A 27,667-nucleotide genomic window follows, 5' to 3' on the forward strand; every position below is an offset into this window, starting at 1 on the left:
GACTGCCCATCTCCCTTCAGTCACAGAAGCGATCCTATTGGTACCATACAGGATTTTTTTGATTCTGACAATCCTTTGCTGCAGTTTTGACTGTGTCCTAGCCATAGTCACAGCCATCAAATTACATATTTGAATTCATAGCATTATGGGCTGGGAAAATCAACTATCATTTGTGATGCTTCTATACCTTTTTTCTTTTCTTACCTGCCTTGATCACTTTGATTTTGGAGGTAGAAATTGGCATTATTTACTAAATAGCTAAACAGACGGCAATACAATGATTTTGCAAGTAGATCCCGATAGAATTCTGCAGTTTCCATAGAATGTCTACGAGTTATCATATCCCCTGTATATTAAGTAAAAAAACAGTTAATCATTATTTTTGTACTACTATCCTTTGAAAAACAAATGTCTATGCTACTCATTTTCTCCTTTTTAAAGACCAATGTATGTTCTATTATCAGTACCAAAATTTAAAACACCCTCTTTACCATCTTGTCTTGACTTGACTTGTATTGTAACTGTAATGCCTTCCTTATATTGTAAAGCGCTGTGCTATATAAATCCTGTATAATAATAATAATAATAAAAAAATGGGAACATTTTGGGCATTCCTAGAAATTGTTAGTGCAAAAATGATTTGGCTCCACACACCAATGTATGTACACTTCAGTTCCTCTAATTGTAGCTAAATTTTGATTATATTGTTATACATTTTTCCCAGGCAAAATAAAGGGAGACAGTAGAGTTACAAAACAGTTTAAGACGAGAGGATTAGGGGGTCCTGCTTGTGAGATCTTACAGTGTTTAGTATGCTCTGTGTTTGCACATAATAATATATTAATACATACATTAGCTTCACTTATATTTTACATGTATAACAATTCAAGTATATTGTGGATGAATAGATAAAACCCCTGTCAGGTTTTTTTTTTACCAACCATGCCCCATTAGGAAAATTGTCCTTCACATCCTGTCCTGTATATACAGCAGGAAGTGAGAGAAAATCTTTACAAAAAATGAGGGAAATTTCCCTTAAATTCCAATTCACATTGGAAGGCTTTCTCAGCATTCCTGTTCTGGTCCCAAATACAAATATTTTTTAATTCTCTACTTACTTTCAGTGCTGGTTACTGTTTTGGCTTTGGATACATTTTATGGTTGTAATTACAGTTACTGTTGAGTTTCCTTTGCCTCTGTTTTAATTTATGTACATCAAAGTTAGCATGTCTAATGGGAATGTAAGCTCTAAAGCATGTTATTTATAGATCTGCATAACACATCTCACTATTAAAAAGCAAAACACGCTGGCTAGTCAAAACAGGGATGTATGGTGTGAATTCCACCTTGCAGCTCTACAACAGTGGTATAGCCTTTGTAGATATTTTGACTGAAGACAGTTGTTGTAGTACTTATACATATGCTGTTGATAATATGTGAGGTTCTCATTTCATTTACAGCTAAGAGGCCCAATTCATTAGTTAGTAGAAGGTGCAGAGGCTGTATGCAAAGTGTAGTAACCCATAGCAACCACATTTCAGTTATTGTTGTACTGAAATGAAGGTCACAAAGCCTAAATCTGATACATTACTGCCTATTGGTATCTAGTGTTATTGATTATAACATAAATTGTTTATTGATTAATCACTTATGCATATACATAGGTTCAATTATGTCAATGCTAGCTACACACCTTTAAAGTATTGCACATCTGTTGTTAAGGCAGTAGAGAGTTCATCTGGCAATATCTGCAACATTCCAGCCACTGAAATGAAATAGGATTTGAACACAATTACTTAATTATTTTGATCTGCCTAGTTATAACATGCATTTTGTATACATGGAGCACATATGTGTATCACAAAGCTATAACTATGATGTTTGTGCCAAGACATACATTTATACAACTACAATAGAGAACATGTAAATGCCTCATTTGTACCAGAAACATTCAAATGCAATATGTGGAACAGTGAGATTATTAGTACTCCTTAAGGAACCACTTCATACTGATGTGTGACTGTAACATGCAGTAAAATACACACTGGACCACATACACAAACACACCAATGTAATGCATTGCAATACCATTCTGTTTGAATGACACCCCAACATACCCTATACAACACACAGATGTCAATGAAAAAATGCTGCAGGTTTGGTTTAAGTGTGTTGCAGAGCTTTGGAAGTCCATTCAAAATAAATGAGCTGCCTAACACAAAGCACAATAAAAAAAGGATAATGCATGTTAAATATTGGTGTGCACTGGTATGAATGTGAAAGACAAGTAATAAAGTCAGATGTTAATGTAGAAATTAGCATTCTCTCTTCTGAGGCACAGAGACTACCGAGCATTCAGTCTTCACAAGGTAGACATCCTTTGGGGATGATGTTGAAGGTTATGGTGCCCAGGTTTGCCCTACTCGAAACAGGTAACATGCGGGGAAAAAAGTGAAGTGATGTACCCAGCCGAGCAGCAAGTCTATATAAAAGCTCCATACAGTATATGTTATTGGTATTTATATAGTGCTGACAATTTTTCACAGTGCTTTACATAGTTGCACATTCACATCAGTCCCTGTCCCAATCTAAAGTCCCTATCTTACATGCATACATACAGGGCCACTTTAGACAGGAGCCAATTAACCTTCCAGCATGTCTTTGGAGTGTGAGAGAAAACCCACACAGGCACAGTGAGAACATGCAAACTCCTTGTAGATAGTGAGCTGGCAAAGAATTGAACCATGACTCTCAGTGCTGCAAAGCAGAAGTGCTAACCACTACCACTACGCCACTATTTAGACAGTGCCAGCACACTGCCAGCACACTGTCTAGACTGTCTAGAACCCATCTAGACAGTCATATCTTAAACATAAGTAGAATCCAGAAAACAGGCAGGGGTTATCACCAGAACAATCAGAATTGCAAATTAAGTTTCCACAACTACCAAGAGGAACAATTTTGCTTAGTCAGTCTTCAACTGTAGAGTAGAATTTATATGTAACATTTGGTGTCATTACAGACACACTTAGGGAAACTTTAGGCAAATGTTTTGTGCAATTTTGGAACTCCAAATCGTATTATTGCAAAGACATTTATATTAGCCAATGATAAGATTGTATCAAGATATTAATTATCCCTTTAAGTGTGCCTGCACTGAATCCATCATTTGGCCAGAAGGTAGTGTGGGATCGTGCCTTAGTACAGTGTGCTTGGACATAAAATGAAACCACCTTCAACAGAGCCCAGAGGATCAGCAACTGCCTACCACAGACAAGTGAGAGCTGCAGATTCCTTAATAAAAGAGAGTTTTTACAGATAAAATAAAGCAATATAATATGGTAAATTATTGCTACCAGAAACTGCTTCATGACAAATAAAGTCTTAGCACAAGCACTCAGCTGATAATCCAACTATTCATATTTCAGTTGATTCCCCCAAACATCAAAGTTTTTAAATAATTTGATACAATTGTAGTTTCTTTAAAGTTAAAGATAAATGACGTTTTTTTTAAAATGGCTTAAAACTGTCTGATTTGGACCCAGGTGACAGTGCCTTATTAAGCAGGTCAAGAAAACCAGATAGAAAGTGCTCTTCTACAGTACAGGAGAGAAATATGTGGATTTTCAGCAGCAAGGTATCCCATTATTAGTATCAGGATGATGTGTAACAGTGCAAATCCTAGACCTTTTCCATCATATATAAATAAAACAAAAGATTGGTAAAGACGTTTGGAAAAAAAAAAAGATTTGGTAGTATTACTTATGGTGCCCAATGACATAACAATCAACAACAAATCAAATGGGGGGCGTGTCCTGCGCATGGCAGAGTAAGTCGCACTGACCCAGAGCTCCGTGGTGCCATCATCTCTAACATTGCTTTTCCACACTTATACCACCTTGGAACCGACCAAAATAATGGCTACCAAACGCCGAAAGGAGGGGGCTACCCACTCCCAAAGAAATACACCATCTACAACAAATCAAATACTACATTTAAATTGTTCTAAACAAGGAATTGCATTAAAAAAAATAAAAAATGTGTAACGGTAAAGTGAAAGGTAAGAGACAAGAAAAACAAATGCAGTGTTCTGGCTGATGTATAAGTATAATATGACCACCATCTAGTGGTGAATACAGTGCATTACATTATTTACTGACCTTGTTCTAGAAGCTGCAGGTCAGACACAAAGGCTGTTTCTGCATCAGTTAGAGCTGTAAATTGGATATCCCCAATGTGCAAAATAGCTGACAGAATCATAAATATATTCTCCACATCCTAAACAAAACAAAGATACATATATCTGTATATTTTATCATCACACACACATCACAGATGATCTTTTTAACTCTCTAAATGTTATGGGTTGCACCAGTGATGCTCAATTCTTTTAGTCAACAGTTATAGTACATGTTTTTACCATGACTGCATATGGGGCACTACAACACAAATCAGTAACATATTTAAGAGAACAGCAATAAGCAGCCTATTTATACAAAGACTCACATTATCATACTTTACCTTCTTTTTGCAAATATTTCCTGTTTGAGTAATTTGTAAAGATTTTTCAATCTCACTAACTGCTAATTCAATCCCCTTTTTCAGTACTGCTATATCACATGCATTTTAAGTCATTTTCAGATTAAACATTTTGCGTTATACATTTTAAAATTGGGAACTGTAGTAGAATAGCAGATTGCACTCTCTAAATATATTCACCTACTGTGTATACCAGGGATGTCAAAACTGCGGCCCTCCAGCTGTGGTGGAACTACGAATCCCATGAGTCTTTGCAAGATTCTCACAGCCACATACATGACTGCTGGAGAGAGATGCTTCATGGGATTTGTAGTTTCACCACAGCTGGAGGGCCGGAGTTTGGACATCCCTGGTGTATACTATTAGAAACTATTTAAAGATGAACTCTAGGTAACCAGGAAAATACACAGTTGCAATACATATTTACTATCATACCTGCAAAAAGATTAGGAATTCTATTCAGTCAGTTTTGTGATTCAGAACTCCTTGCTGGACAGTGTAGGACACATCTGTTATGTTAGTATCTGCTTAAGACCCAGTGTCTTTTGTCTCTCAGGCTGTGTCTCCACCTACCTTACTACCTTGTTTCCTACCAGTTCTGCCTTGTGTCTCCACCATACTGCACTTGCTCCCCACTGGTGAGCTCGCAAAGGTGGGGGCATTTGTCCCCAGGCCATTATAAATAAAAAACAATTATCATGCGCCAGTAAAAAATAGCAGCAGGCACTAACAAAACCACCTAAGTAGTCACTTTTGTCATACAATAATCAAGAATTGTGCCGTGAGTAAAAAAAACTCAATCTAACTATGTTCCAAAGTGCTTCAAGTGCAAATACACACCTATAAAAAAATATATATAATCATCCACTTATCCTAAAGTGCTCTTAAACAATATATGCAACATAAGTATAGGTGACAATACTTAAGTGTTATGTGGATTATTATATAATGTTTATAGGTGTGTTATGCACTTGAAGCACTTTGGAAGATAGTTAGATTGAGTTTTTTACTCACGGCACAATTCTTGATTATTATAAACAATAAATGTTGGGCTGGTGGCCCTGAGTGGAGATACTCCCCTATTCAGAATAGACCCACCGTCTGTGATTGCTGCAGGGCATTATAAAGCTATCTGCCGCTTGTTCAGACCTGTGATCACAGTTTGTGGCAGAGAGGGGTGTCCCCAAGTATTAACTTTCTTGGCAGAAGTTATGTGACTGAATGCAGAGGGCTCTAGGGGAAGTCAGTGCTGCAATAATGCAAAACTATATAATGTGTTGTGCTCGCTTGTTAAATGAAGCTAATTAAGAAGGATTAGTTGTGAAGATGGTATGTCATTTTATTATGTTATGTAGGTGAGTCCAGATAATTTTCCCAGAACAGCTTTCATCTTGTTCAGCTCATAAAGTACTTCAGTTAAACTTTGTAGAGCAGTGTATGTGACTTTCACCAAACATTCACTGGTAGTAAATTAATCACTGCCATACAAAACCAGGATGATTCACCTGCAGTAAATGTTTGGCAAATGTCAGGTTCACTGTTTTATAAATATACCCCCTTGTGTTGCTCCCAGGACACTAAATACACAAATGTTTAAGAAGTGCTTTTTCTCTATGCTCTTCTAACCCTTCCAATGTAAGGAAACTGTCCCTACCATGAATAGGTAAGTCGGTTGTGTTTACCTTACAGGTCAAAAGTCCTAGACCTCCCCGGCTATGTGTCTTGTACTCTGCCTGTGAGTATTGATACCTTTCCTTGTCCCTAAATTGATCCAGGGCAAAGTGACGAGTACTCTTGTAAGAAAAAACCCTATACACATGGATATCTTCCACTTTTCCAGCTCCATCAGAGTGCTATTTCCTAAACCTGTGTAAGCACTGTGTCCTCACTGAATAGAACAAATGATAGATTCTCTTTAAGGGGTCCCACTCCCCCACCTCCCCCAGAGTAAAACCCACCATATTTTATTAATACATTTCCTTTTCCAGAAGTCTTCAAGCTGGTCATCATCTTCTATGTCAATTGATATCTCTCAATGATGCAGACAAGATTGTGCAGTGATGACATCAATATAAGTGCAGGGTGCCGTAATGATACCCCTTTAGGGGTTTATGACGCTCTGCACCTTCAGCATGTCCTCAGTCTACCAGACTCAATTACTCCGGGCATCATACAACCCAGAGACAGCTAGTGGAAAAAATACATTGTTGCAGGGATAGCCCCAGAAATTGATTTTGTCTTTTAAAACCCTGGGATTTAAGGCTAGAGATGATTCTATTCTACAGACTCGCATTTAGCCTACTCAAATCGGTATTCATATACCCAGGAGCATTGAAAATAATGCAGAATCACCAGTTGCTTTGATCTGGTTTTCAAACTGATTAATGTATTGTTATTTAAGCCCATGCACTTTTATACATCTGCCAAAAGGTGATATTAGAAAAAGTACCTGAGGGTTATGGAAAATAGCATTAAAAGAGTTGTTTTCATTGAGCTTGGTACTCGTGGGAACTGAGATGTATAAAACAGATTTTGAAATAAATGTGGCAAGCGTAAAAGCACCATTACTCGATAAATCTATACCACAAATGTTAACAGAACCCAGTATACTGCCTTCTCTTGAGCTTTATTCACATGTAAATATTTGACAACATATTTATTAATTTATTTAACAAAAAATGCGTCAGCACAGTTTGAGTTCTCAGGCTTTCAACAGCATCAAAGTGGGCTGCGTATTTGCTCACGTTAAGAAATAAATTATACACTACATCCCTCTTTAAATTTTTAAAGGATGTGTTGCTCCTATAAATCTATTTGTCAGATGAATTCATGATGTTTTCAGACTGCTATTGCCATACGATTCAGCTTTCATTTTAATGTGCTTATAATGTGATATGTGTACTGGAACAAGGACATATAAATCTTTTGGTGCTGGAGTAAAAATATATCACATATACGAATACAAATCAGTGCTATCATTGTGACAATGTGTTTGAAATAGTTAAAAAATACATTAACAATTTAAGGCCTTATCTTATGATTGTAAATGGGTTATTTGCTGAAAATAATAGACACAGAAATAGCATCCAATAACCCACAGCAAAAAAAAATAAAAAATAGTAGAAAAAAGTATTAGTAGAAAAAAATAAAAGCTTGATTCTGGCTTGAGTTTAGCTTTAATATAGTGGAATGATATGAAGGTATCAGTTTAGTTATACACATGAGAATTAATAACATACCGGGAAAAAATTATTGGTTTAGGTTGTTTTACTAAACAAGTGGAGGCTACTCATTTGGCAAAGAGAATGTTGACTTTGCAATGTAATTACTAGTGAATAAGGTAAAACTGTGTTTACTTGGAATGTCCAATCAATAAATTTAAAAAAAACAGGATTTTCCTGCACACAATTGTGCTAGACCCCGCCCCTTCCTGCTATGTCCCATCCAATTGCTGTGCATGTATTGCACCTTTTGGAAATTGCAAGTTAAAAATAGTGCATACATACACACTTGCAAATCTGTTTTTTTATTTTGCATTACCTCTTCGTGATGATGATGGTGATGAAGTGATATAATTATTTCCTCGAAGAATTACTTAAATTCATCACCAGGAATGGAGCGCGTAATTGGGCAGTTTCATCCCCATCCTAATCTGCCCTCTCTCTTGTCCTTTTGCTTGTTTTACTTAATACTGCTTTCAATCAAATGATAAGGCAGAACAAAGGGTAAGACTATTGTTCTGTGCAGTGAGGAAAAGGTCTCCTTATGCAAATGTAAGGGAGGTGTAAAAACCATATGAACTCTGAGCTATGCAGCCAGGGGAGATCAAACTACAGGTCATATAGATTTCTATGTCTTGCTGATATGCCCGCACAGCAGCTGGAAAACATATTGAGAAGGCATAGTTTTGCGAATGTGCATGTATGCACTGTTTTAAACTTGCCATTTTTCAGAGCATTTGCATAAAGAAAGAAAAACTTTAAATCTGCTTTAAAAGAAAATGTATGATTTGTTGTTTCTCCCAATTGGTAAAAGGTAAATCCCACATGGCCCATTTATAGTGACACTAAACTCAGGAACTTAAGCTTGACGAATGACAATATAAATGTTATTTGATTTTAACATTCGATTTCGGAATGGTTACTTTTGTTCCCCATGATCCCTGTGTGTGTTGAAAAGTAGCCACCCCTCCAAGCTTGCTCCTGTGATGGACTACAATCTCACGTTTAGTTTACTATTTTGTATTGAGGATTGTAGTCCATCACAGGAGTAAGTTTGGAGCGACGGCTACTTTACAGCACACACAGGGACCATGGGGAACAAAAGTAGCCACCCTCCAGAAGGAAGGACAGTGTCAGCACCAATTCAGAGATGATTTGAGGATCTACAGCCAAGTAATACACAAATAAGATACACTTTTGTTAATAGTTAGGGTACTTGAATGCATTTTTAGGATTTAATTCCTGAGTTTAAGATTTAGATGTCTATTCACGAAGCTGCCGAAGGATCTGGCTGTAGCTTCGGCCGATCCTTCGGCTAGCTTATAATTCCTTGATGTTTCAGGTAGATTCTGGGAATGAAGGTATGTAAAGGTGTAGCAGATCTTTTAAAGTGGACCTGTACTGTGGAAAAAAAAGTAAGTCATGGGGAAAAAAGACTGGTAACCAGCATTGTCTGCAGGATCCGTTTGCTTCATCATGTCAGAGCTGCCCTTGTTATAACTGCTGATTTTAAAACTTGTGAGGTCATATTCAAGAGGCAACAGGAGAAAGCACAGATCCACAGAATGTATAATGCAGAACAAGTGGTGTGCTTGCTTTGCAGGCCCTTAGTTACAGCACCCTTTTCAGCGAAAAAATAGAGAGCAGCACAGCAGTGACATCATACATTTTCACACCAAATCTCGGCAGACTAGCAATCAGAGGCAGCGAGCTTTAAATGATCTTATGTAGTATATATACAGCTGTGAGGCTTTAGGCAAAGAAGTGCCTGGGCTCAATCACATGCCAGTACACTGCTACAGGAGTAATTCCAGGCAAAAGTTACAGGTTTTTCAGGGAACTACTTAAGAATAATTTCTCCTTTCTATATGGTAGCAAATCTTCATCTTTTGAAGTCCGGTCTACCTCAATTGACTGCGGTTGACCCTTATAAGGGCCTTGACAGTCAGCATTTCACTATACTTCATATTATCAAATATAATGTTCTGTAAATTCAAACAAGACTTCAACATCTGCTGTGCTGTACAAATACATAAAATGCATGAGCTCATATCAACAAACTGCAGGTGGATTTTTCAAACCTCAAAAGAAAAAAAACGCACTGAACATAAAGATATCATCTATCTTACTATGGACTCATTTGTATACATCATTTTACAATAGGAGTCAAACAAATCTGACTTACAAGACTTTTGAACCCCAAAGCGTTCAGCGCTTGCTTGAGGTTAGCTAATTTCTCTCTGTTTTGTGTGCTGTGCAGCTCCTCCAGTTTAGTCTGATTCAGATACCTGTACAAAGAAAAATCACATAATGGAACATTACGTTGGATTTCAACCAAGATAATATAATTATCTGCAATTTGTACTACAACATAAGACAACAATGCATGCTTTACATTCTGCACACACTGCTCTCAATTTCTCTCTGCCCCAGAAAGTGATGGAGAACAATAGAAAACCATTTCTTTGTTTTACCAGCTATCCAGAAATATTAACAATACTCAAAGAACTGAAGCTTGTGTTCCCTGTATGCATTTAGGGCATCATTTTAAATTCTGACTGGAGTGTATCCTTGAACTTCAGGCAGATATGAAAAACACCATTTAATGCAGTTGTGCATTTTATAAAGCCCCTCTACTAAATTGCTGTAAACCAATTTACATCCCTAAATCCCTGGTCATGTGATACTCAAGGTCCCAAGTCTTCTTCTCTTCCTACAGTCGAGTAAGAGGGTCCTTTTTTGGGTGTCCATGTATTTTTCAGGGTATTGTGGACACTGCCTATTGGCTGTCCAGCAGTGTGGTACTGTCAGGATCCAGAAGACTGCACAGCATTACTAAGAATGCCCAGCATTAGTTGTTGAGTTCTCAATGCAGACAACAATCTGTCGGTTTATTCTCTTGCTACTCTTTATAGTAGAATTATTTGGAATGGTAGCTTTCTTGAACTCCATATATGCTTGACCCGAGTTACCCAATAAATGTGTTATTTTGGCAGTAATGGACAATAATCAGGCTGTCTGAATTTCCTACCATAACACTGCTATTAAATGTCAAAGACTAGTTTTATTTCTCTGGCATGCTGCATATGCCAAATTGTTTAAAGCCTTTCCTAAGACAAAAAAAGAATAATTTAACAATCTTAGCTTTCCATTTAGTAAAATATTTTAGTCTTTAAACATTAAAAATGACCAGAGGTCTTACAAGGGTTAAAGTCAGACATAGCTATGACAGCGTCAGCAGTTGGTGCTTGCTCCCATTAGTGCTCTCATGTTAACTGTCAGCAGTGGAAATTATAAACCAGTTTCCACTTAATTTGTGGCCATCTGCTCCATATTGTCACTGTCAGCATATGCGCTTTAAGCACAAAGCGATATAATGGCATACACAGTTACGTTTCTAGGAACTAAAACAAAGGTATTAAAAAAAAAAAAAGGATAAGATGCTTGGAGAAGTCTAAAGGCACTTGTAGCATTTGAGTCATCTCAAATCAATCAGAAAAGTTTGTTGTGCCAGAATAAGTTGCAGAATCCAGTCAGATTGCTAAAGCATCTTACGCATGGAGTTAGAAATTGACCATTAGTGTGCCTTCCATAGGAGCTACAAGTACCCACTAACAATGGACCTCAAAGTATGTATTGAATCCAACTTGGCCTTCCTTTGCCTGACTGCAGATCTATTCAATTTATCTCCCAAATGGGCCCCTTTCCTAATGGAAAGGGTTAACAGCTAGGTAACATGTATCTTTCAGGGTATGGGTGGTTGAAGGACAACTATGCTGAAACTGCAAGAAACAAAATAATCTCTGTTGCTGCATTAGGGCTTGGAAACAATATGCTGAAACATCAATAAGAGACAATCTGTGTTCCTGCATTAGGGTTTGAAGCAAATATCTTGAAACTGCAATAAAATGTCTGTCTCATGCATTAAGACTTGGGAAAAGCATGCTGGAACAGCAATAAAGAATCCCTTCCAGCATCAGGGCTTCGAAGTTGGAGGCAGATGTTATATCACTGTATAATGATTTAGTTCATGTCCTTAACAGAGTGTCCTGCGTACTGCATGAAAATACTGACTATTACCTTCAAAAACAAATTAATGATTTTTATGTAGCTTTCCCTTTGCGTCATGGCATGAGAGTGGAGAAGCTCTAAAAAGAAGCCACCATAAAAAACATCAGTTCCTGACTACAGTGTCAGCATTCTCTAGAATGCGTGAAGGATCCCCCATTTTCTGCCATAATCAGTAACTGAAAACACAGGTCGCCATAATAAAATAAGTATTTCCTATTTTGAAGCTTCTAAATAGGAAGTGTGATAATATAATTCAACAGGGGCAACATGCTTGATGCTAATATGACCAGCTCACAAGTCCTACCCATCATCAACACTGAAATGTTACCTTCTTTTTATTCAGTCCAAGGTCACTGAATACAGTAGAGCAATAATAAAATTAAAATAATAATAAAAGTTGCAGCATTCTGATGTTACATAGGTGTGTTTACAGTAAACTTTGTAGGCAGTATAATTTTATACTTCAGGTAGGTGAGGAAAACCTTGAATAATTAGGTATGTGTATAGAGAATACAGCCTCTATCGTTCTTTTCTGCAAAGATATGGCAACATAAGCTGTCAATGTGTCGGTGCTTAGTGTAATGAATATGGATGCTCTGTAGAGCCATCAATCTAACAAATGCATGAAATAACATGCAGATACTGAATAAAGCTCAGTATTACTTTGAGAAGTTAAATGCTGCAATTAAAATCCATACTGAAAGCATACTTTAAGTTGGAATTCTGTTAAATGTTCTAAAAATGCAGATCATCCAGAAGCACTCCATCACAGAAATACAAGCTAAGACTAACAACCTAAGAAGCATCTTAGTGTCTCCTGTTAGGCTACTGTGCTACTCATAAGATGCCAGCTTGACTGTTTGGGAAGATCAATTTACAGCAGTACATATACACTGGTGGAAAGAACCAGTCTAAAGACACCTGGGAAAGATAAGTATATATATAAAAAAACACACTACTCGTGGAGTGGAGCCTAATGGGGGGGAGGAAGTCCTGGGGTTGGTATTTAAGCAGTAGTGTAATGATTACCTATGCTGATTGGTGTATGTATATATATATATATACATACATATACATATACACACACACACACACACTGACACTACCAATCAAAGGTTTTGGAACACCTCCATTGTTTCATGTCTCAATATACACTGAAAATAAAGCATACAACAAATAAACAACTGGGCATCCAAAGGAAATCATGGATTTGTTTTCTTTAACAAAATGTAATCAAAATTTTTGACTCATCAAAGTAGCCACCTTTTGCAGATATAACATTCGAACACACTGGTAGCATTCTTTTTACAACAGAAATCAAATTTTGTTCAAAATGTTCTTCCCAACACTGTTGCAAAAGCTCCCTTAAATGTGTTGCACTTGTAGGTTGTTTTACTTTCACCCTTCTGTCCAGTTAATTCCATGTGCTGGACATTCCATAATTTGAAGGATACCATCTTGTTGTTTTCTTCTAAGGTAGTTCTGACACAGCCTGGTGGTATGTTTTGGGTCATTATCTTGCTGTAGGATGAACCCCTGACCAACAAGGCATACATCAGAGGTGCTGCAAAATGTTGTGGTAGTAGTTTTGATTCAGGGTGCCACTAACTCTGTGCTGGTAGCCGACTCTGGATCCAGCAAAAGAGCCCCAGACCATCACGCTTCCTCCACCAGGCTTGACAGTTGGTGTCACACACCAATGAACCATCCTTTTGCCTACTTGACGGCGTACAAAAGCCCTGCACAATGACCTGAATATGTCAAATTTTGATTAATTGGTCCATATAACCTTCTTCCAGTCTTCAGTAGTCTACTAATGGTGCTTCATGGCTCAGGCAAGCCTCTTTTTTTTATTTTGCCATCTTAGCAAAGACTTTCTTACTGCCACGTGATCTGTCAAACCTGCTGCTCGAAGTCTTCTCTTCACAGTTAAAACTGAGACTTGCTTACTTCGATGCTTACTTCGATCAGTGTTAAGTTGTGCTTGAAGCTGTTGTCCTGTGAGCTGCCTGTCACACAAGCAGTTGACTCTCAAAAACTTGTCTTCTGATTCTGTTGTGGCTTTGGGTCTGCCAGGCCTCTTCCTGTCAGTGTTTCCACCAGTGTCCAAATACCTTTTGATGGTGTAGGAAGTTGTACTCACTGACACCTTGGTTTTCTTTGCAATTTCTCTAAAGCAGGGGTAGCAAACCTCCAGCTGCGGTGAAACTACAAATCCCATGATGCATCTCTCTTTGGGAGTCGTGTCTGTGGCTGTGATACTCTTGCAATGCCTCATGGGATTTGTTGTTCCACCACAGCTAGAGGGCCGGAGGTTTGCTACCCCTGTTTTAAAGAAAAGACCTACACTTTTACAGAATTATAATGGTCTGTCTTCCTTTGTTAATTGCCTTTTTCTTGACATTTTTAGAGGAATGTACTACTTCCTGTAGTACAATACTGTCCAAATATTGCTTAAGAGGGTGTAGTAACATAGTTTGTTCCAATACTGCTTTTATACAGACGGAGGGCTTGTGAGTAATCAACAACTGTTGCGACACCTGTAGGAATTGTTAGCATATATACGTTCAAGGCTTAATTTACTTACATTGTTGCAGAACAACTGTGAGTTGTTTACCCATTACTTCTTCCCTGAAAAAGGCCTTTGTGTATAACTCTTAAATGTTCATAATTTTTCTGTTTTTCTTAACATTTACAGTAGACATGTGTACCATCAAACAATGTGTTTCGATTCGGATTTTGCGTTATTTCCTTTTTCAGAATTCGGGTCCGAAAGTCAATTCGTTTCGGAATTCGGACAAAATTAGTTGCAAAATTCCGTTTCAATTTTGTTTCGTTTCCGTTCGTTTGTTGCAGCAAAGTGACATTTAAGAGGAAAAAAAACGTGTTTTTTTTCTCAAATGTCACTTTGCTGCAACAAAATTTTGTCCAACAAACGAAATTTCGTACAAACTACCGCTTGCGAATTTTGGAATCGGAAATTTCGTCCAAATTTCGATTCGGAACTAAATTAATCGCACATGTCTAATTTAGGGCTTTATAAAGTGGATGTTTACAAAAGTGCCTTTATATCTAAATTCTTTACCTGAATTCTGATTTTTTTTTTTTTTTTTTAGGGATAAGCAAAATTGAGATGAGTCGATTTGCCAAAATCTCTACAAAAATAGAGACATTTTAGCAAAATGAATTGAAGTCAATGAGGGATGTGAAATTAAGGTATTAAAATACAACTGGCTCTAAATGTCTCCTGAGGGATACGAAAGCTTCTTTTAACTATCTAGGACCTGCTCTTGTGCCAAGAAAGGTCCCCAAATTAGCTGTAAAAAACATGTGCCCATTTGTAACCTGTGTAATTTAATAATTTGTTGCCTCTTTCCTGATCACATTTTGTAACAATTCTTGCCCGCGCATTGTCACGCTTGCCAGTTGCCTTCACAAGTACTGCATCGATTACCTGCTTTTGCCTGCGTATTTTAAAAACTGCCCATTTGTTGTCAGTATATGGTCACAACTGCCTTTTTTTTCTGCATACCGTCGCAATTGCCCATTTCTTGTCCGTATATTGCAAGAATTGCCTGTTTTCTGTCCACATATTGTAACTACTCTCCTGTGTATTGTCACAGCTGCCCATCCGTAGCAAATGCCAGTTATTAGTTTATTATCACAACTGCCCAATTTTTGTATACATATTGTCATGCTTGCCTATTTGTTGCCCGTGTATTGTAACAACTTATCAAGAGCATTTTGTTTTCCTAACAAGTCACAGAGATTCTTTAGGTATCTTGTTCCTGTTATATGTTGAATCTAGAGGTTAATGAAGCACCATGTCTCCTGTATGCCTCCAAATAAAGACAAAAACAGAAACATTATATTAACATATATTATTGCTCCACATCCCCCAGTTATTTATTGGTGGATGTGGTGAAATACTGCCAGTTTTTGTTACAATAACAGCACTGTGATATCCATCTATATGAATCAGGTCAATTCATCACTCTTAATGCATCCTTTATTTTTCTACAATTATTTACTGTTGCCCATACTGTAGAAATGTATATCTGTAATGTTTTATCAGTGTGGGCATATTAACCTTATTAGTAAATTGCAAATGTTAAAATCCTGCTCCGTAATATTGGTAATCTATTTTCTTCCATCCATGACTGAGCATGCCTTTGCATCACACAATGATTTTCTACAAATTACCCCTGAATAGCAATGTTTATCTTGTGTACATGTGACATGTGTTGTTTACCAATCCGTACATTTCTGCGCATAAATAGAAGCACCCAGTGTTAGCCCAATGCTACACTAATTGTACGCCTGGCTAAATAAAGAAAATCATAGGTTTCAGGCTGCAGAGTTCTCGGTTTTGTTTAGTCTTCACATTTGTCATGTTATTACGAAAGACTGGTGGAACAATGTAATCGGTATAACAGGCAGCGCTACCTTATAGTTAGAAGTGTTTGATGTGAAAACACAAACTTGGTACAGATAACAATACGCTTGTCTTTGGTACAAATCACAAGATGTACGAGCTGATTAATTTCTCTCATCGTGTAAGCATGTCATTTTTTCGTTCACATGTAAGAAATGTGAAACTGAAACCTCCAACAACCCCTAAGAATAAACCCCACCTAATGCAATAAAAACAATCCTGTATAGTGATTAAGAACTTCTGGAGCCTTAGAAGCCTTTTAAAGACAATGACCGGAAAAAAAACAACAACAACAAAAAAAGCTTAATTTCACCTTTCCTAAAAATAGTAAATTTCACCTAAATTTCTGTGAGAATCAGCTAAATTTGTCATTTTTGTATAATGCATTGGAAAAGGCTAAATGTATGGGTGTAATGTCATTTAAAAGGCTCATAAGGGTTAAAGAAGCTCTTTTATTTTATAAAAAAAAATACACTTTACATAATGCATTTTAACAAAATTATTTATTTTAGGTGCACATCAAATATTGATAAACAAAGTAATGTTACTGACTTAGCTTTCTTTATCATCAAAGCCATTAATTGCCAGTACTATTAAAACATGACATTGTTTATCAACAAATCCATTGATCATGATGCCGACGCTCACCTGGTGATCACATGGCTTTTTTGGAAAAGTATTAGGGTTAGCATTAGAGTTGGCTTTGTTTGTCAGCAAAGTCATTGGTCACCATGTAGGATTAAATAAATTATGCATTATGGGTGAGTGGTGTTAGATTTATATTAGAATCAAAACTAATATTGCCACATCATGATTTTCCCCCAACCTTTCCCTAGTACTACCCAACAATAACTTAAATGGATTATGTGAAAAAAAGCTTAGCATTTTGAAAGGCAGACATTTACATTTTGAAAAAGTCTGGACTCCTTGGACTTTATACATTCAAAATTTGACAAACCCTCAACAATGCCAGTAACCTGATTGCTCAATATTGAATGTGGCTTAAATAACAATATAATAAAATGACCAAACAAAACCACTGTTGTACCTGGCAATGTGTTTACGAGTCTGAAGTTACTCATAACGCTAGTACTTTTCAGTCTCAGTTGTTTTTATAGTAACTATGCTAGACACATTTATTTCCATCCACACTTTCCTCAGTTTCTACTCCCCCCATATGCTTTATCATTGTTATTCTTGATCTGCTTATTATTTGTAATAGTATGCAAGCTTTCCTCATTATTAAATGATAATGAGCAGCATACTATTCTGAATCGTTTAGCTTAATAAGAATATTAAAAGGAGAACTATGGGGCTTTTCCCCATAGTTCTCCTTAGGGTAACGGGAGGACACAAACTCGCGTCCTCCCGTCACCCTAAGCTCAGTATACCGCGAGCTACAGCTTGCGGTATAATGAGACGCTGCAGTATACCGCGAGCTACTGGATCCGCCCAGCTGCGTGAATGACAGCTGGCTCTGCCTATCTAGAGGCAGAGCCAGCTGTACCCGCCCCCTCCCCCGTCCATTCCGCCAGTCAGCGCTGGAGGATTGGAGGAGGGAGGGGGGAATCCAGCCCCTCCCCTGTCACGGCAGAGAGCTGTGACAGGATCGAGAAGTGAGCGAACGCCGGTATGTGTTCGCTCCCTTCCCGATCTACTGAGCCGACCTGTCTCATTGTCACAGGTCGGCTAGAACTATGAGGTGAGTGAAAAGCACTCACCTCATAGTTCTCCTTTAATGTATATCCTTAATTTTTTTACTTGCTCGAATCTTTTCTTACATCTTTTGTACTCTTCCCAGACTGTACTCTATAATAGATTCCTAATACAGTCTTGGCCTTTTTAAACAAATATATAAAAACAATAGAAATATTTTAATTTGTTGTTCTTTAGTGTTTGCCATATTTTTTTTTTATGTTTTTTTTTTAATCTGCTCCCTTATCAGACATCCAATGCAAAGGAGGAGAGCAACATCAAACAGTACAGCTGACCATATACTTCAGGATTTGCTCAATCAAGCAGTCACAACATACCTTGGAACTTGCTCTTACAAGAGCTTCTACAGTTTCACCCTATGTCTTCATTCACACAAGAGATGAGGAAAAAATATCTTTTTTCTTAAATTATCTTAAAATTACAATCAAGTATCTTAACTACTAACAAAAATGTATCTTATTTGTGTATCACTCAGCTGTAGATCCTCAAATTATCTCTGAATTCATGCAGACACTGTCCTTCCTTCTGGAGGGTGGCTACTTTTGTTCCCCATGGTCCCTGTGTGTGCTGTAAAGTAGCCGTCGCTCCAAACTTACTCATGTGATGGACTACAATCCTCAATACAAAATAGTAAACTGAACGTGAGAATACAGTCAGTCACAGGAGTGAGCTTGGATAGTTGGCTACTTTATGACATACACATGGACCATGGGGAACAAAAGTAGCCAAGCTACAAAATACATGGCAACCGCACAATTTATAACTAGCCTTTGTAGCAAGGTGCACATGGAAGGGCTTACAACAATACAAAACACAGAAGTTTCCCAGCACACTTATCAGCTAGCCTACAAGAAAACAAACTTCCCTGTCTAACAGTATGCGTTAAAAACAGAGGTTTTAGTTGCACAACTTTTGCAAAATATGTGGAAGCCACACTGCCTCTCCAAGGCTCCTCTGTGTAGTGTGGTCCTAACTTAAATTTTTGTGAGTCTCCATATTGGAGCATATTTAACCAGTTGACATCCGCGGTGTTAAACCCCCTTCCCATCCAGGCCATTTTTCAGTATTCAGCGCTGCGGTACTTTGACATTTATTCCGTCATGCAGCGCTGTACTGAAATGAATTTTATACCCTTTTTTGGGGACAGATAGAGCTTTCTTTTGGTGGTATTTATTCACCACTGGGGGTTTTATTTTTTTACTATATTAAGGAAAAATTACCAAAATTAAAAAAAAAAAACAGTTTCCCCTATATTAAATGATAAAACATTTATTATTACCCAATTTTTTGGTAAAATATAAAAGATGGGGTCACGTCGGGTAAAAAGACACTAAACATGTCAAGCCTTAAAATTGCGTGCGCGCGCGAAACCTCAAAAAACGATAATACCCAAAATTGGCCCTAGGCGACGCTTTAAAAGCTGTTACCGCTCATCAGTTTAGTGTTATCAGTGATTGATGGCCCTAAAATGATTGCTCTCACTGCGACGTTCGCGGCGATATGTAACATGTGTAGCGCAATTGTAATTTTTGCGCGCTGGGGCACCGGACGCGTATTTACGTTTATAGGCGCGTAAACGTGGGGGTGGGGGAGTTAAACATTTTGGGGGGGTTTTTTCCCCTTTTTTTATATGTGGCTTTTATTTTATTTTATTTTTTTATGTGTTACTTTTCTTTTTTTTTATTTATTTTTTTTTTTTTGCACTTATTGTTATTGCTATTATATAGGGGGATAACAACCCCCTATATAATAGCAAAGGCACACTGACAGGTCCTCTTTATGGAGATATTAGGGGTCTCTAGGACCCCTAATATCACCTATGGACCCCAAAAGAAGCTGATAAAGCAGAGATCTGCTTTATCAGCTTCTTCTCTCTCCAGATGACTGACAGGTGAATGCGGAAGTGATGTAACACACATCACTTCTGCATTCACAGCCCGGACGGGGATCAGCAAGGAGCTGATCTCCCGTCCTCCTCCTCCTGACGCCCTCGGAGCCGGTCCCGGGATCCAAGATGGGGCAGCGGATCCCGGGGTTGGGTGCCGCGAACGAGCACATATAGGCGATCGGCGGGCTATGGACCCGCTGATCGCCTATATGTGAAACACCCGGTACCCGGTGTTCGCATTGGACGGGTCTTTTCTGCCCGTGCGTGCCCGCCAGGGGGCGCGCGCGAGCAGAAAAAAATTGCAGATGCTGCAGTGCCGTCCGTCCGTTTTTTTACTACGGGCGGACGGCAAGAGGTTAAGCAGTAGATACATTGAATGCAGGTATGCCAGAAGGGAGCCCACTCCTCCTTAAAGGCACAGGGATGCACAGGAGACCCAGCAATCCAAAATGCATGCCAGGCCCCCCAGTGCGTCCCCACACCAAATACAGCCAAGCTAAAAATACATGGTAACCGCACAATTTATAACTAGCCTTTGTAGCAAGGTGCACAAAAGTAGGCATCCTCCAGAAGAAAGGACTGTGTCAGCATGAATTCAGAGATGATTTGAGAAATATATAGCTGAGTGATACACATATAATATACATTTTTGGTAACAATTAAGGTACTTGAATACATTTGTAAGATTTGACTTCTGAGTTTAGCTCCACTTTAAAAGCATCTGCTGACAGAGTGCTCTGGAACCTTCTGCAGCAGGTGATCTCACATTAATAACTCCCAAAGAAGATGAGACTACAAAGTATGTGGCTTCATGATACACTAATGTTTCTCTTTGTATGGAAGTACACTGAGTGGCCAAATTATTATGACCACCCCATCAGTACTTAGTTGGGCCACGAGATGGCTCTACGAGATGACTTCGTTGGGTCGCTTTGTGACTCCACGAGATGTTGAAAGGTGTTGCGAGGAATCTGACACTGCACTGTTGCCCTTCTGTTGTCTTGTACCAGTCTTGCTGACGGCATTGACTAGTTGCTGACGTCCACAATTCGAAAGTTCAGACCCAGATTTTCGGCTGACAGTCCAGTCTTAAAACACTTTAACAATGAGCCCCTCTTAAACATTTTACAAATTCTGCTGTTTTGCTGATACTCGCTCCATGGCTTGCGCCAATAGTCATGCCACGTTCAAAGGCTGCTAAATCGTGTTGTTTACCCATATCTTCAGAAAAAAATTACTTCTACTGTCGTGGTAAACAACCTGCTTCCCTATTTATAATTGTCTGGCCCTCCAGCAATTTCAGCGCAAATTTATAGCTAATTATAGCTAATTTGGCTACAAACGTCAGGTGGTCATAATAAACTGGCCACTCAGTGTACTCTCCAAGGCTTTTTTGGTAGTTTTCTTCTTTTTTTCCAAGTATTAATAACAGGTCTACATTTGTCAAAAAGAAATCAAGTGTATAAAAATTAAGCATGTCATTAAAATTGGTGAAATAGCAGTTTACCAATGTCATAGGTGAAATACAGGCATTGTCATTATTGACCCCTTCTTGAAAATGCTAGTCACCAGAAAAGTCAGAGAAGTGTCAGAGGTCCTTATGTGCATACTTGTTCTAGGTGACTTAAAGCATAGAAGCAAAAGGTTAAGCATAACAGCCCAAAAAAATTACAAATTTCAGTATTAAATGACAACAATGGTAGCCTCAATGTTTTTAGTATGACAAAATTCCTTTAAAGCTATATGGCAGTTCATTCACAATGAATGCTGCAAACTAATCCTTACTGTGTTTTGACTATTCTTTTAAACAGCACAAAGAGGATGTACATTACCTGTGTGCAGATATGCTCCTGAGGTACAGGTTATATTTCTCTTCAGCAGACAGGCCATCCATCATTAGGTAAAAAATAAGGAAGTTGCTTTGGCCTTGAGCATGAGCAATGAGACGGGTCTTCTCCAGCATATATGTGTGCATTCTGGCTGGAATTGGAAAACATGTGTGTGAGAAACCATTTTAGTCATATGATCAAAGAATGAGCTGCTATACTCATGTAAATGACAATTATCCATCAGATACACATAGATAATTTTTTACATTGCACACTACAGCTCATTTATTTAGAAAATAATTATTGGTTAAAAGGAAGGTATAGTGGTTTTGTACATATTTTCTTTATTTACTATGGTCAGGCAAATATGAAATATTGCTTAGCAATATATTATATTCTTTTTTATAACAAGAAAATGGAGGCTTGGGCTTCTTTTCATCAGCAATCTCTATCTATTTAACCCCTCTTTTCATAAAAGCCTGTTCACAGTGATCAGTAAGGTCTCTTTCACTCGGGCCAATCAGGAGAGGATCCGTGCATGGATCCCCTTCTGATCACAGCAGTACAGAGGGGATGTCACAGCTGTGACATCTGTGTCCATACAGTTTTTTCCTCCACCTTGCACTGGAGGGAAAAAACAGAAACTGATGGACTCCATGTTGGTCTATGGGGAGTCTGATGTAAATGGACATGTGTCTGTTTACATTAGATTACCCCTGATTTAGCATGATCCGGCCTGGCGAAATGGATCTCTGATCTGCCTGTTTCCCCAGACCCGGCTGGAGGCGGGGGTAACCAGGTGCAAATGGACACTCGTTTACACACAGCTGCCCATAGACTTGCATTGAGCATCCGATCAGGTCCGCCGGAAAAACTGACAGGCGGACCCGATCAGACCGGCTGTGTGAAAGGGGCCTAACTTTAAAAACACACCTGGATAACTCATTAAAATGACAAATTCCTTACCAGATAACTCAGTGCAAAGATTGAAAATGTGTCTCTCTATTGTATGCCAAGTATTAGATGCAATAACAAACCTACTTATTATGCAGAAGAAAAATGTATGTGTATCTGTGGCATCAGGATAGTTTCCTGACTGCCCTAGTTTTATGCAACATTTAACAATTATACCAATTGACTCACCACTGCTCTAAAACTAGTAATAGTTTTATATATAACATTTTACACCAACTTTTAGGAAATCAGCCCTTTCTTAAAGTAAAGAGCATAAATGGCAAAGAGATGTTATGATACAACTGTGTAACCTAAAATTATAGAAAAAAAAGCTTGTTTGTTATTGTGTTTCATTTTCGATCTCCAAGATTCTGCTTCATAACTTTCATAAGGGGAGCTTAAAGAGACACTAAACTCGGGAGTTAAATCTTAAAAATTAATTCATGTACCTTAACTATTAATACAAATGTTTCTTATATATGTATCACTTGGCTGTAGATCCTCAAATCATCGCCGCATTTGTGCTGACACTGTCGTTCCTTCTTGGGGGTGGTGCCTACTTTTGTTCCCCATGGTCCCTGTGTTTGTTGTAAAGTAGCCACCGCTCCAAGATCACTCCTGTGATAGACTACAAACTCACATTTAGTTTACTAATTTGTATCACGGGAGCGAGCTTGGAGGTGGCTACTTTACAACAAACACAGGGACCATTGGGAACAAAAGTAGGCAACCTCCTACTTGTCAGCACCAATTCAGATATGATTTGTGGATGTACATCTGAGTGATGCATAAAACAGATACATTTTTGTTAATAGTTGAGGTACATGAATGCATTTTTAAGATGTAATTCCTGAGTTTAATGTCACTGTAAGCAGTGATGCTGATATGACAAATTGCAGCCCATTTAAATAATACTTGGCACAACATTGGTGTATGACATAAGTAAACACTTACTCTTCACTTAAAGCGTATGTGAAGACAACATTTTTAAAAAGGCAATACATATCTGCAATACATGCACAATTCCCCATGTTTAATCCCTTTAAGGACCAGTGCAGGTACAGAAAAATACCTCTTCGTCTGCCAGAAATGCACTCGGGGTGTCAGCCTTGCCCAATTTTCTTTTGCTAAACTGTCTGTATCGCCAAAGCATAAGCACTAATTGACTTGCTGTCCTAAGCTAAGAACTAGGTGAAATAAATAGACTCTTTGAACTAACAAAGGAAACCTGCATAGGACAGCTCTGAATTTCTGACATTAACCGTTTTTTTGCACTTATAAAACAGATATAACAAAATGTTTAAAATTATTTATATAACGTTTCGTTGTCTCCCATGTATGCCATACATTGGCAAGAGTGGAACCCTGTAAGCAGACACCTGGTGGTTATAGCAGCCAGAAGTCTATTTGCATATCTAAAGCCGAATGTCAGCTTTACACTGGAAGTGTGATTTTTACAGCCACCCGATCACTTCTGTGGGTTCTCAAACACGCTTTCTCCTCCCCACCCGACATGCCCAGGTCAGTTCTGGTTTTACAGAGGCTGGAGAAGAAGCTAATCAAGCATGACCTAGGCTTGATTAGGTTCAATGGGCTTCAAGGTGTCAGCTGTGCACATGTACAACAAACCACAATTGCCCACGCATGTTAGGTATTACAGTGCACGCTGGAGTTAGAGCAATAATTATAGGGCCATTACTCACAGTTAAAGTGACATTAAACCCTCAGATTTTTTTACATAAAACAATACTGTAATGTGCGCTTACTGTAATCCATGGTAGTTTCCCTTCTCTTTGCTGCTCTTCCTTTTAAATATGTATCTCTTCTCATGGTGGGCAGAACTTCTGTTTTGCAGCAGACTGCCTTGTCTCTGGAATGGCTACATGGTGTCTGTGTGTAGGTTCACAACCTGAGCCAGCACTACAGGAAGAGGCACTCAGCTGCAAAGGGAAGTTCTCCCCAGCATGAGAAGATATGAGGATTTAAAAGGAAGAGCAGCAAAGAGAAGGGAAACAACCATGGATTACAGTAAGGCACACATTACACTATTGGTTTATGTTAAAAAATCTGAGGGTTTAATGTCACTTTAACACTAAATGAATGGCCTGTAAAAAAAATGTTTAAAACATCGACCTATTGATGGGGGAACTGACGTGTTTCACCATTTCACAAGCGCACACAATTTTGAAGCTTGACATGCTTGGTATCTGTTTACTTGGCACAATCTCATCTTTTATATTTGACAAAAATTGGGTAATATATTGTGTTTATATGCACTACAATTAGTCTAATAAATGTATTAAGTGTATTCTTTACTGGAAATCTGGGTTTCCTAAACAGTATAAAACATTGCAACTACTACCATTTTATTTTACAGAGCCTCTGAACATATATCATTTTGGGGGGATAAGGGGGTTTAAGCAATTTTCAGGCCTAAAAAGCGCATTTTATTATGTATGCAAAAAATAGCTTTGACGGCGAAAGGGTTAACAGACCTAAAAGTTAATTAGGGTTTTGCTTATAATCAGGGCTCGAAAAATCCACTCGTCCACTCGTCTGTGACGAGCAGACAGTGGAGCCCGACGAGCTGCTTCCCGGCCTACCGTTGTAATTACACGGCCGGCCGGGAGCTTAACACAGTCAAGCAATCGAGCGTCTCTATAGACGCTCGATCACTTGTATCAGCATCTGTGACTGCCGTGTTCGGTCCCGAGATCCGCTGTGCCCGATGCGGCCGGGACCGGCACGGCTCTGACAGGAGATCAAAGAGAGTTCAGTATACGAACTCCCTTTGATCTCGGTAGCAGCATTTGCCCTGTGATGTTACAGGAAACATGTGACCAGGAAGCAGGAAATAGTGGGCGGAGCTGCTATACAGTGAGAAACATACCGGTATATTGCAAGGCTATAGTCAGGTCATGCTGACTGGTGAAATTTTTGACTGACTGGTGAGACACCGCCAAATTTTTCAAGCCCTGCTTATAATAGTACATACGCTATAAGCAATAAATAATTACCAAAAATTACTATATATAATTACCAAAAATTACTATATACAAATATAGGAATGCAGTTTGTTATATTTCCATCAGTGCTTGATTTTCTGCATTAAGAAAGGCAGTTATTTTAACTGCATCCCTCAATGCTTCTATTTAATGTACGGTTCATGAGAGGAACCCATAACCATGTAAAAACAATTATTAATGGAGTTTACTTTGCAAAAACCATATTACTCTAGTTCTGTAGTGCATTCTCCCTCCCAGTGGGCTAAGTCTATTTATGTTGGTTGTTACTAACAGTTTAATTGGAAATGTCTTTAGTGGCTCTGTTTTAATTTTGTTGGTTAATTGGTCGGGGCATTCTGTTAACTGTCTGTTCCATTTATACAATGTAGTATAAGTCAATATAGGTCTCAGATGTGTAATGCTCTGTCTTTTAACAATGGAGGGCTTACACCACTGCTGTCAAGTCTACTGGCCTTGACCCTGCTATGCTGTCAATAAATGCTATTAAACTGGTTTGTGCTAACAAGTCTAAGGTGTAACGGCACTGTTAATGAACACTAGAGAAGCATATTCCATAACACATTACAATCTTCAGACTTGCCTATAACTAAGAATCTTTTCAATCTTTTGGTAATGGACATCTCAGCATTAAAATCTTCATAACATAATCAATCATAATACAACTTATCGTTAAGATATATAATTGAAACATGTAACAGGTCAGCCTTTCTCAACCATTTTATTACAGAGGAACCATAACTTTCAAATCTCGGGGAACCTCTGCTAATAATTATTATATCTACATCTCATGGGACATTAGCGTGAACAAAAAGTTGTGAATATAAGAATAAATAAAAGAATAAGGAAGGTGGTGTACTTGGGTGTGTTTGACACCCAAAGCTAGTTACATAGTTACATAGTATTTGAGGTTGAATAAAGACACAGGTCCACCAAGTTCAACCTTTGTGTGTCTGTGTGTGTTTGTGTGTGCATGTGTGTATATGAGTCCTTGTGTGGTCTTAGTTTTTAAGAGTACCTTTACCCCTGTATGTTACTGTCTCTTAGAATGGTATCTGATTGATTTTTGAATGAGTCGATATTCTCTGCTGCTACCACTGCTTGTGGCAGAGAATTCCAAAAACCCTTAATTAGTTTCTTAGCCCTTCTCTGAACTCTCTCCAGCTCCAGGACATAATTTTTGTGGATTGGTGACCAAAAGTGAGCCGCATACTCAAGATGAGGCCGAACCAGTGATCTATAAAGTGTCACAAATATTGATTTGTCTCTACAGTACATTCCCTTTATAATGCATGACAGTACTCTGCTCGCTTTGTTTGCTGCAGCCTGGCATTGCAAACTATTCAATCTAATATGACCCCCAAATCTTTTTCCATTTCTGACTTCCCTAGTGGAGTACCCATTAATGTAATACAATGCTTGCCTATTTTTAACCCCAAACTGCATTGCTTTACATTTTTCAGCATTAAACCTCATCTGCCACATAGTTGCCCTTAAATGAAGTCCCCACAATCATAAGAAAAAAGAACTCCTCATTGCGCAGTAAATCAAAATAGGTTTATTAAATGAACTTTATTCTGACTCAGATCGTTGTGATAGCGAAATATATCCCTTGCTGAGACCTCTATGCCTGGCCTGTATAAGCAGATATACTCACTGCGGACAATCCTCGTCAGATAGCTGAACTCGTCAATACCGATTCATTCAAAAGAGGTGTTTATTCTTTAACATCAGGTTACAGCAGAGTGTGTAGAATTTGATGTCATCTGAATGTCTCGCTCACGCAGTATGAAATCTTCAATTTCTACAGCTAGCACAGTCCCACAAAGTTCAAGCCTAGGAATTGTGTGTTCAGGCTTGGGTGCTAACTTAGCTTTCCCAAACAGAAACCCTATGTGGGTTTGATTAGAAGAGTCTCTCACCTTGAGGTAGGCAGCAGCTGCTATGGCCACAGTAGATGCGTCTGAAAGGATATGAAGCTCTTCCCTCTG

The 27,667-nt window shown here is 38.3% G+C and overlaps 1 protein-coding gene across 1 annotated transcript in view; it reads right to left on the minus strand.

The window, feature by feature from the left end:
- Window positions 1-27,667, minus strand: part of MYO16 (myosin XVI) — a 214,031-nt gene that overhangs the window by 84,295 nt on the left and 102,069 nt on the right. Inside the window, exons 16-20 of the mRNA XM_018563152.1 lie at window positions 21,703-21,850; window positions 9,946-10,048; window positions 4,161-4,278; window positions 1,694-1,765; window positions 205-346 (exon numbers count right to left, since the gene is read on the minus strand). Of these exons, the coding sequence (XP_018418654.1) occupies window positions 205-346; window positions 1,694-1,765; window positions 4,161-4,278; window positions 9,946-10,048; window positions 21,703-21,850 (583 nt within the window). The remainder of the gene's footprint in view (window positions 1-204; window positions 347-1,693; window positions 1,766-4,160; window positions 4,279-9,945; window positions 10,049-21,702; window positions 21,851-27,667) is intronic.

This window comes from Nanorana parkeri, unplaced genomic scaffold (genome assembly GCF_000935625.1).
Source record: "Nanorana parkeri isolate BGI_ZX_2015 unplaced genomic scaffold, ASM93562v1 scaffold636, whole genome shotgun sequence".
Taxonomy (NCBI): domain Eukaryota; kingdom Metazoa; phylum Chordata; class Amphibia; order Anura; family Dicroglossidae; genus Nanorana; species Nanorana parkeri.